Source organism: Archocentrus centrarchus, chromosome 21 (genome assembly GCF_007364275.1).
Source record: "Archocentrus centrarchus isolate MPI-CPG fArcCen1 chromosome 21, fArcCen1, whole genome shotgun sequence".
In the NCBI taxonomy this organism is placed as follows: Eukaryota; Metazoa; Chordata; class Actinopteri; order Cichliformes; family Cichlidae; genus Archocentrus; species Archocentrus centrarchus.
In genome coordinates this window covers 16,491,923-16,503,700 of record NC_044366.1, presented here as the reverse complement: position 1 = coordinate 16,503,700, position 11,778 = coordinate 16,491,923, and the positions used below count along the sequence as shown (strand labels likewise).

General features: G+C 40.1%; 1 protein-coding gene across 1 annotated transcript; it reads left to right on the top strand.

The window, feature by feature from the left end:
* The first annotated feature begins 2,618 nt into the window (after positions 1-2,618).
* On the top strand, positions 2,619-5,730 carry LOC115800431 (cytohesin-interacting protein-like). Its single transcript, XM_030757786.1, is given in 9 exon segments — positions 2,619-2,677; positions 2,679-2,784; positions 3,056-3,105; positions 3,270-3,324; positions 3,463-3,565; positions 3,791-3,884; positions 4,027-4,093; positions 4,360-4,426; positions 4,642-5,730. Coding segments are annotated over 9 exon segments (1,080 nt in total). The 3' UTR covers positions 5,121-5,730.
* The last annotated feature ends 6,048 nt before the right edge of the window (positions 5,731-11,778 follow it).

The window sequence follows — 11,778 nt, the reverse complement described above, 5'->3', positions numbered from 1 at the left end:
CATTTGTCCTTTAATTACTGAAAAGAAGAAATACCGAAAATAAATGTGTGTGTGTGTGTGTGTGTCTGTGTATACCTATGCCTATAGGTATCTTATTGTGTCTTATCTGCTTTTTAATGAAGCATAAAAGAATAAAAAGATAGCAGATAGCAAATCATCTCATTCCAAAGAGGAGTGATCACCATGTGCAATTTCTGACTGGTCTCTTTTTAATAACATATTGGATATGACATAGCTTAATATAATATATAAACAAAAGCAGATGTATTTTCAATAAAATAAGCCCTACTTCTGATTACTCATTTAAATGTAAATGTTTAATGTATGTAAAACTGTTTTGTGCTACTTCCTCCTATTGCATTGTGTCGTTTCTTTTGCACTATTTATTATATATATAAATATGATATCAGTGGGTCAATAAACTTTTTCACCGACTACACATCTTTCATGTCTTTGCGAGAGAGAGATGGGATGTTTCCCCCCCACATCTCAAGGGTAATTTTGAAAGAAATGACTGAGCAGAACTGTGCAAATTACAGACTGTGGGGCAGAATTTCCCGGAGCGTCTTATCTGAGACATCATTTTTTTTTTTTTTTTTATCATCTTCCCATTCGCGCTTTAAATGACATGACTCAACTGCGTTTCTGTTCTGCCGCGCTCTCTGTGCACGCAGATAATGTCCGTTAGACAAAGCGCTGACACTGAAGCCATCAGCGCTACATAGATGAGTCACTGCCTTCTTCTGTGTGTTGCTTTAACAGATTTTTAGAGTGAAGCCTGCCACGGACGACGAGGTCACACAGTGTCACTAGCTTTCTATGGAGAGGACATAAACTCACATTTATTTAAAAGTTAGCTTTTAAAAGTACTTTAGCCACTTACAGTACTGTGCAAAATTCTTGAGCCACCCCTCATTGCTTTCTATTTTGCTAGGAAAATGAGAAATAGTTGCAATAATTTATTGAAACATGTGCAAACATAAATGGAAGGCAAAAACAGAGTGTGAAAGTTAATATTTGCTATGACCATCTTTACTCTTCAACACAGCCTGAACTCTCTTAGGCGAGATTTCTTGTAATTTCTTTAAGTAGTCTTCAGGAAGAGTTCTCCAGGCTTCTTGAAGGACATTCAGCTCTGTTTTGTTCTATCCTCTGTCAAAATGATCCCACACTGCTTCAATAATGTTGAAGTCCTGGCTCTAAGGAGACCAATCCATGACTGACAGTGTTCTTTTGGTGCTTTTACTGCATTGACAGAGTGTTTGGTCTCACAGTCATGCCACAAAATGAAGCTGTTGCCAAACAGATATTTTCCAGATGGTACTGCATGTGAAGGGCCTGGCTATAAAGTCCAGCTCCTTGGAAGCAAAATATGAAGGAATGAGGGGTGATGCAAGGCTTTTGCACACCACTGTACAAAAGATCCACTTGAGCAAATTTCTCACATATTACTTCAGTGATGCAATTATTTTCACTTTGCGTATTGGATGGAGCCCAGTATTAAGATTAAGGCAGCAGACTCTGTTGAAATTATTTCAAAATATTACACCTGTGGCATTTATTTCAAATCTGGGGTTGGATTTATGCTGATATTTTGTCCTCTGTGCTCTACAATGGTTTTCTGTCACTTCCTTAAGTAAACAAAAGAGTGTCTAGGCTGCTGTCAGATATATTTGTGTGCTTAATGCAAAAAAATTAAAAATGTGGAAGGGGATTTGTAACATCCTGTGAAATGGGACATCTGTGTCCAGACTGTCTCGTGGTTAGTTGGCAAATTGTGCTCCTGAGGGTCAGTCTGCTCTTTACCAGATTTATATACTGCACCGTATTAAACTTTTTCCCTGCTTTCACTGGAGTGTGAAGCAACTAAGCTTTTATATAAAGTAAAACATGATATCCTCCTTTTTCATGCTGAACAGCATAACTTTTGAAGGCAATGGTGTGGGAGAGAGAGAAAGTTTGTGCACCATAGCTCTGTTTTCTTTAACGCATCAACCACTGTCTGCACTGCTGTCAGCCAGTGAGTGTGTGCGATTTTTTTCTTTTGATCCAACCATGTCTGATGCCTTCGGCCCAATGACCCGTGCTGTCTGTTTAGGAAGCATGACACTGGCCCTGAGCTAAATCAGCCTTTTGTCTGGCCTCATAAGACAAGTCTCCCTGCTTGGCAGAGCACAGGACTCAGGCTTAGCCCCATTGAGAAACTGAGAGTGAGAGAGGCTGGAAGCAGGTGCTGCTGGTGAGGTGAGGTGGCTGGTTTCTCATGCATTGCTGATTTCTGACAGACCATAAATCAAATTGCAAAGACTACTAAAAGAAAAGGGGACTGTTTGAAGGGGAATTAAAAAGGAACTGCCTAAACATTCTCCTTGCTTTTCTTTTCAAACCAGCACAGCAGCACTTCTCGAGAAAAGAGAGAGAAAAAAAAAGTTAAAAGAGGTGAACAGGAAACAAGGTACGTGAGACTGTGATCTGCAGATGCGGGTTTACCACAGCTATCACATGATGTGGATTTCCGCTTGATGCATTTGCTTTTGGCTGCACGGCAGGGCAGGACCACACAATCGCTGAAGAGCTGCTGCAGCAGGACACGATGGTGCTTTGAGGACTATTCTACCATGCACTCCATCATGAATATGAATGGGCTTCAACGCCAGGGGAACCAGGAAAGTTACATTGGATAATACTCCAAAGAAGAAAAGTTCTCTGTGGTACCGAGCTTCACTGAGGGGGAGCAGTGAACGGCACCGTCAAAGCACTGGCTCGCAGCCCAAGGTTTGCAAGGTGAGACAATATATCAAGTACACACACACAACACATATATGTTCACACCAGTAATTACGCAGAATCAAAGAACTTAAACACTTATTTACAATGTGCAATTAGAGCTGAGATTTTATCTGTCACGCTATTATCATAATTTACCACCAACGAACACCTTTATTTAAAATTCTTTGGCCTTTATTTAAAACTACCTTTACAGGTTCTAGAAAGTTTTAGTACCTGAATGTGCTATGCAGTTTTAAAGAGGAACTCTCCATTTCTCCTTTTGCAGCCCAAGCCAACTTACTCCAACTCGCTGGTTGATTACACAGACCCACAAAGGTAAATAGGTCAGAATTGATGTGCAACTTCTCATTGAGAAGCAGATTTCGGTGTTTTGCTTGGCTACATGTAAATATTGGAATTTTTGTGCGTGCAAAGAGAATTAAGTTTGTTAAAAACAGATGTTAATTATCTACGCTTTTGCTTTTTCTGCTTTTGTGCAGGACCACAATTATATTGGAGAAGCAAGACAATGAAACATTTGGTTTTGAAATTCAGGTAAGCCACACATTTTAAACATTAAGATGAAGCAAATAATATTAATAATACTGTTTGCTCACTCTGTGCTAAAGATGATGTTTTGTGGAAAAAGTGCTGTTTTGGCTTGTTTTCTGACAGATGTGTCGCTTTTTGCAGACTTACGGGCTGCAGCTGAAAAACAGCTCTGCAGTGGAGATGTGCACATTTGTTTGCAAGGTGAACGAGGACAGTGTAGCTGAGAGTGCTGGCCTGACCGCAGGTACACCACCCACATCCTCCTTACCATATAGGCCCCACATAGAGATAGATGTTACCTTTGGGTTGTATGACAAGTAACAGATATATCACTTACCACATATGTGAATATCTACATGCCTGACCACCCACGCCTGCAATCCCACACACTGATGCACACATGCAATTTATTGCTATGCTGGGTTCTCATAACCAATTAGTTAATTTTTTTCCCCCTCATCTGTTATAGGCGACATTATTGTCACTGTCAACGGGTTGAGCATCGAAGGGTCATCTCACCAGTGTGTGCTTGAGCTGATAAAAAAATCAACCAACTGTCTAAAGTGAGTTACATCAGTGATAACTTCCTAAATACTGCTACAACAGCAAAGCAGAACAGATGATAAGCGGAAACAACTAAAACACAACATAATAGTTTATAATAGTATTTTAACAGAGTGTAATTATGTGTTATACATTATTCAGGTTGGAGACTGTTTGTGGGAATATAGTGAAGCAGATAGAGCTGGAGAAGAGGATGAACCTCCTTAAGGTGAGTCTCTATTAAACCCAACCAGTGTTTGAAAACAGCTGTCAATCAGCCATGTAGCAGCTTCAAACATGCCAGCAAAACTTATTGACCTGTAGCTACACAGCTGAATTAAGCAGGCTACACTCCAAAATTTCTCTCTCAAAATACAGTGCACAGGCACTGTGTGCAAATATCTTTGTAGGTAAATGTTCTCAGTGAGTAAGATAAAAGGGTTTTACTGGAAGTATAACTGTGATGTTTTTGTTTTGTTTTTTTTGCCCATACAGCAATCACTACGTGAGAAATTGATAGAACTGCAGGCCCTTACTTTACAGGAAAAGCGTCTAATGCGAGGTGAGAAGCTCTGCTCAGCTGTCACCACACCACTTCCTTTCACACAGCCATTCTCATTTCTCTGAAGTACGCCCCATTTATGATGTGGACTGATGCATAAATGCCAGATAATTCAGATGGTGTTCCCCTGAGAAATAAACATACAGTGGAAGCTGGTGACAAACTTCCTGATGCAAATTTCTTGTCAGCTAACCGGGACTTTGTTGTGTTTTCAGGTAATTTAAATGACAGCAGTCTCAACCTCTTGATGGACTCCCCTTCTATTTTGAGCTCTCCCATCAGCCGCTTTGGCCGGCGTTTTTCCAGTGACAGCAGCTACAGAAGTGTGATGACAGATGACAGTGACCAGGCCAGCGTGTTTGGAGATGTGAGCTCACCCTGTCCCACCAGTGCAGCCAGCACCACAGATGATAACTGCTTCTTTTCCAAAGACTTTCCTTCACAGGACAGCCCTGGGAGGTGCTCTGTGACCTCCAGCCATCATCACCAAACCCTCGGCCGCTCCAGCAGCTCCAGTTTGGCCGGCAGCACCAGTTCTCTGTCTCCGTCCTGGGAGGAAACAAGGATCTCGTCCTTGTTTGGTACCCTGCCCAGAAGAGGCAGGAAAGCCAGTGTCCGCAAACACATCTTCAAGTTAATTCCTGGACTCCAGCGATCAGTTGAAGAGGAGGAGACAGGGACAAACACTCACTGATTCGCTTTCCAAATGCTCCTTGTGCCTACTCAGTATTAAGTGTTGGTAAACAGGTGGACATTTTCAGGCTGTGCATTTGGCAATGTCAAAAGTGACTCTGAACCTGACTTATTTGCTTGGCTTTAACTTGTGGCACAAAAGCATTATAAAAATAAATGGAGGCTGAATGAATGTACACATAACAGATTGTAAAGTATAACAGGTGAAATTATGTATCCTTCTTACTTGAATGCATTTTTGACCTAATCACAGAATATGACGAGCATTAATCAATTTGAGTTGCAGCAACTGTATCAGTGTAGCAAATCCAACTTTAAAAATTAAAGACCACATGACCTAAAATACATGAGAAGACATTAAAGCACTTACAACACATTCAGGTGCTCAAAACCAAAACCAAGCCTCTATACCCTATAGATAGCTGCTCAGCTCAAAAACAGGATGTGGGTATGAGAATACTACTTAAGTACTTTCATTTCCAAATTGTTTTTTCCGACTGTGTTGAACTTGTTGAATGCAACGAAATACTGTAAATACTCTGAAAAGTGTATGATTTATTTTCTGTGGGAAGAAAATTCAACTTTGTACAATATTTTACAATGTTTATGATGCATGCTTTTTTTTTTTTAAATAAACTTGTAATTATGAGTCCACTTAGCAGTGCATTCTTTAAAATACCTTTAAGTAATGCAGACTCATTTTAGAAAAGATGCAACTTTGGAGTGAACCATACTGAAAATTACTGTAGAAGATGCAGGTGGCGCTCTCACTGCGGTATCAAATCACTTCATGTTCATGTTACAGAGCCCAGTGGTGTGTAAAGCAGATCCATTCATCCATCCATCCTCCTCCACTTATCAATAATAAATCTTACGACTTATTTCATAGTGTAATCTTCACGTGCTTTATCCAAAGCACACTCTCTGCTGAATCACTTGCAAATTATACTCACAGTATTCACTTAGTGTATCTTTAGAGATTTGCTAGCTCTTCTCCGACTCACTAACAGCTTGGCTTCCTCTCCTGTCCCTTCTGCACTTTCCTTCTCTGTGTGTTACTCCTTGGCCTCTTTTAGAAGTTACGGTATTTGTAACAAATGTAGCTAGTTTGTAGCAGGGTTATAATAGTGTTGGATTTTACATTATAGTTTAGTTTTAGTTAGTTTTTACTTTTTTTTCTCTAATTCAGTTAGTTTTAATTAGTTTTCAGGGTGTTTTTCTCGTTTTTATTAGTTTTTAATTTTGGTTTCATGCTTAGTTTCAGTTAGTTTCAGTATTAGTTTTAGTATTTTCATACCTAATCAGGTGCTAGATTCAAGGCGCAAAAGTGACTATTGTGTAATGAAAACTTGACAAAAGATACCGTTTAAAGAAATATATTCAACAACCAACTGTTCACAAGACATGCTAAATGTGTGTAACATTAAGGACACACATGAACATCAACAGGGAGAAACAAAGAAAACATGAACTCCCAAACTCAATAAATTCTACAATAAACTTCAGCATCAGTGCAGTAGATTAACAACACCTACATGTGGTGTTTGACAAAAACAAACTCTTTGAAGGAGTCAAAGCTCAAATCCAGCTGCATCCTGATGTTCTCACCACCTGAAGCTGCTTCTGTTTTGGAGCTAGCTTGGTTAGATGCTCGCTAATTAAACTTGCAGGGTCTTAGCGGCCTCTGTACATAACCTACGGAAGTTGCCGACCTCATGTCCACATTTATGCTTGTGTAGCTGGATTGTGTGTGTTAATTACCTTGTGGTCGTGTGCAGGTGTTTGTACTCTCGGCAGACCGCAGCCATTATTTTGCGGACCAGCGCGGTGAGCGCACGCACATGCGCACGCACTCACACAGTTGGCCTATGGTGCTCTCAGCTTAAACTCGGAGAGCGGAATCAATTATTTCATATCAATCCACAAGGCTTAAAAAAAAAAAAACAAAAAACAAAAAAAACAAGTAAATGAAAGTCAGTTTATCGATAATTTCAGTTAGTTTTAGTTAGTTTTGTAAACTCACAATTCAGTTTTAATTAGTTATCGTTTTTTCCTTTTAATTATAGTTTTTATTTATTTCAGTTAACGACAATGTTTTTTCAATTTCAGTTTTCGTTATTTCGTTCGTTTTCGTTAACTATAATAACCCTGGTTTGTAGCCTTGGAGGCCAGGCTCCGCACCCTGGAAAGTCCTGTAGCTAGCCAATCCCCTGTAGTCATTTCCTGAAAATCCTCCTATCTGATCATTTCGTAATAACATTTACATTAATGGATTACACAGCAGTGGTGGAGAATACATTTTATTACAGTAGAAGTCTTTTTGAAAGTGCTGTAACTAAGTTTAAGGATCTAATTCCTCCATTATTATTCTCTTCAATACCATGTGTCAACACAGTGCAGAGCAGCTACCTGAGCTCTATTCCCACAGAGATTGATTATCTCATTAATAGTTTTACATCCTTATGGCATACAACTCTGGATACTGTGGCTCCTCTGAAAAATCAGAAGTGACCGACTTCCTGGTATAACATCACAAACGCGCTGCTTAAAGCAGATAACCTGTAAGCTGGAGACGAAATGGCATCTCACTAATTGAGAAGATCGTAATTTAGCCTACAAAAAAAAGGTCTTCCATAAAGCAGGCCATCTTACTATTCATCACAGACTGAAGAAAATAAGAACAACCCCAGGTTTCTTTTGAGCAGTGTAGCCAGGCTGACAAAGAGTCAGACCTCTGTTGAGCCAAGTATTCTTTTAACCTTAACTAGTGATGACTATGAATTTCTCCTTTAATTAATGCTTCAAACTTAAATATGATCAATCTATCTTTAATAATTGGCTACATGCCAATAAACCATTAATTAAAGAACCATTACTTGACCCAGCTGTCTAAGCTAATTATATCCCATCTCCAACCTTCCTTTTCTTTCAAAAATCCTTGAAAGAGTAGTTGTAAAGCAGCTAACTGATCATCTGCAGAGGAACGGTTTATTTGAAGTTTCAGTCAGGTTTCAGGATTCATCACAGTACAGAAACAGCATTAGTGAAGGTTGCAAATGATCTTCTTACGGCCTCTGACAGTGGACTCGTCTCTTTGCTTGTCCTGCTAGACCTCAGTGCAGCTTTCGACAGAGACTAGAGCATGCTGTCAGTATTAAAGATACTGCACTGTGGTGGTTTGAATCATATCTATCTAATAGACTCCAATTTGTTCATGTAAATGAACAAATTTCTTCATAAAATAAAATAAGGTTAATTGTGGAGTTCTACAGGGTTCTGTGCTAGGACCAATTATATTTACACTATATGTGCTTCCCTTAGGCAGTAATATTAGAAAGCATTGCATAAATTTTCATTGTTATGCAGATACTACCCAGCCTCATCTATCCATGAAGCCTGATAATGCACACCAATTAGTTAAACTACAGGAATGTCTTATAGACATAAAGGCCTGGATTACTCCTAATTTTTCACTTCTAAATTCAGATAAAACTGAAGTCATCAGCCCTACAAATCTTAGAAACATGGTGTCTAACCAGATACTTGCTCTTTATGGCATTACCTTGGCCTCTAGTAACACTGTGAGGAATCTTAGAGTCATTTTGACCAGGATATGTCCTTCAATGCACATATTAAACAAATATGTAGAATTGCTTTCTTGCATTTGCACAATATTTCTAAAATTAGAAACATTCTGTCTCAGTGTGATGCTGAAAAGCCAATTCATGCGTTTATTACTTCTAGGCTGGACTACTGTAATTAATTACTATCAGGCTGTCCTAAAAGCTCCCTGAAAAACCTTCAGCTGATCCAAAATGCTGCAGTGAGAGTACTGACAGGGACTAGAAAGCGAGAACATATTTCTCCCATATTGGCTCCTCTTCAGTGGTTCCCTGTTAAATCCAGAACTGAATTTCAAATCCTTCTTCTCACATACAGTCCTTGGATAATCAGGCCCCAGCTTATATTAAAGACCCCAATAGATAATATTACCCCAATAGAGCACTTCACTTTGCTCTCAGACTGCTGGCTTACCTGTGGTTCCTAAGGTATTTAAAAGTAGAATAGGAGGCAGAGCCTTCAGCTTTCAGGCCTCTCCTTTGTGGAACCAGCTCCCAGTTTGGATTTGGGAGACAAACACTCACTCTACTTTAAGATTAGGCTTAAAACCTTCCTTTTGATCAAGCTTATAGTTAGGGCTGGATCAGGTGACCCTGAACCTTTTCTTAGTTATGCTGCAATAGGCCTAGGTTGCTGGGGGTTCCCCATGATGCACTTCATTTCTTTTTCACCTCTTTTCACTCTGTTTTTATACTGCACTTTATATTTGATTAGTTATTATTAATCTCTGGATCTCTTCCACAGTGTGTCTTTTGTCTTGTCTCTCTCCCCTCAGCCCCAACCGGTCACGGCAAATGACTGCTCCTCCCTGAGCCTGGTTCTGCTGGAGGTTTCTTCTCTCTTAAAAGGGAGTTTTTTCTTCCCACTGTCACCAAGTGCTTGCTCATAGGGGGTTGTTTTGATTGTTGGGTTTCCTCTGTATTTACTGAATGGTCTTTACCTTAGAATATAAAGCACCTAGTGCTGACTGTTGGGATTTGGTGCTATATAAATGAAATTGAATTTAATTCAAATAACTTAACCTGGAGTGGTGGCCTAGGAACCTGGAGTGGTGGCCTAGGGGAGAAGAAGAGGGTTCGTCACTGAGAGGACCCTTGTTTTAAATCCTCGGGTTGGCATCACTGTGGGTCCCTGAGCAAGCCCACCCCCCCAGGGTTGCTCCCCGGGCGCCCTTTGGCTGCCCCCTGCTCCATGCTGTGCTGTGTGTACTACATACTCCATGTGTGTGATGGGTTAAATGCAGAGAATGAATTTCACTGCATGTAAATGTATGTGACAAATAAAGCTCTTTCTTCTTCTTCTAACTTACTGTTTACTCATTAACAGATACAAATGTTAATTAAGGAAATGAATAGGTGGTTACAAGCTTTAAAATTAGTTAAGAAACTTGCCTGTTTCCTGTAAAATAACTACTGTAGTTTTCTATTGCTGCTAGAGAGCTTGTACAAGTGCAACAGGGATAGGCTTCTTTTCTATAGTGTATTTTTAAGAAAATAAATTGGAAAGATTTGTTAGTCTCAAAAACCTCTTTTTATGAAAGTAAGTAGCTCCACATGCAGAAAATAACATCTCTAAGTTACAAGGAAAAAAGTATGTGGAATTAGGTCCATAAGTTTCTGGACAATGACAATTTTTTTTTTAGCTTCAGCTTTAGTGGTTTAACAAAAGTACTGCAGTAGCTGTAGCTGTAGATATAGCCTCCCATTTTCAGAGGCTTAAAGGTAACCGAGTAGTTGACTGACAAGCAATTTCAAGGCCACGCAAGACCTATTTCCTTGATATTCCATAACTAATTAAGCAAATAAATAATCTGGAGTTTTTTTCCCCCCAAAGTGTTGAAGTTGTATTTGGTAGCTGTTCACTGGATCTCTCAATAGGAGGTCCAAGGACATGTTGATGCATCTCTTAGTGAAGAGACTTCAAATCAGGCTGAAAAAAATAAACTAAACCTATCAGGGAGAGACAGCAAGATCCTTGGGAGTGCCCAAATCCATCCATCCATCCATCCATTCGCTTCCACTTATCCTGTTCAGGGTTGCGGGGGGGGCTGGAGCCTATCCCAGCTGTCATAGGGCGAGAGGCAGGGTACACCCTGAACAGGTTGCCAGCCTGTCACAGGGCTAACACAGAGAGACAAACAGCCTTTCACACTCACACCTATGGGCAATTTAGAGTAGCCAGTTAACCTAACCCCAGTAAATGCATGTCTTTAGAATGCGGGAGGAAACCCACGCAAGCACAGGGAGAACATGCAAACTCCACACAGAGAGAAGGAGAGGCCTGGGCCAAGGTGGAATCGAACCCAGGCCTTCCAGATGGTACTCTAACTGTGAGGCAGCAGTGCTAACCACTGCGCCGCAGTGCTGTGGGGGCAGAATTCTTTCCTTCAATAAAAAAAACAAAACAAACAAACTCCTATATAACTTCTAGCCAAGTCAAGAACACACTCAAAAAGGCAAGCATACTATTGTCAAAGTCTGCAATCCAGAGACAGATGAAACCAAGATTAACTTGTACCAGCATGATGGGAAGAGAATGATATGGAGAAGGAAAGAAGCAGCTCCTGATCTGAAGTAAACCACACCATCTGTCAAATACGGTGGAGGCAATGTTATGGCATGGGCACGTATGGCTGCCAGTGGAACTGGGTCACTAGTGTTTATTGATGATGTGACTGCTGATAGAAGCAGCAGGATGAATTCTTAAGCGTACACGGATATACTCTGTTCAGATTCAACCAAGTGCTGCAAATCTGATGGGATGGTGCTTCACAGTGCAACTGAATAATGGCCAAAGGCACACTGCAAAAGCAACCAAAGAGTTTCTCAAGGTAAAGAAATGGGATCGTCTTTAATGGCCAAGTAAGTCACACTGTCTCAGCCCAATAGAGCATGCTGTATGCTTTCAGCTGCTGAAGATAAAAACGAAGTCAGAGAGCCCCACAAACAAGCAGGAATTTGGGGATTATGTTTAAAAATAGTTATAATTCCCTAACAGTTAATGCAATACATTTGTTAAACCTCTTGAATTAAAGCTGA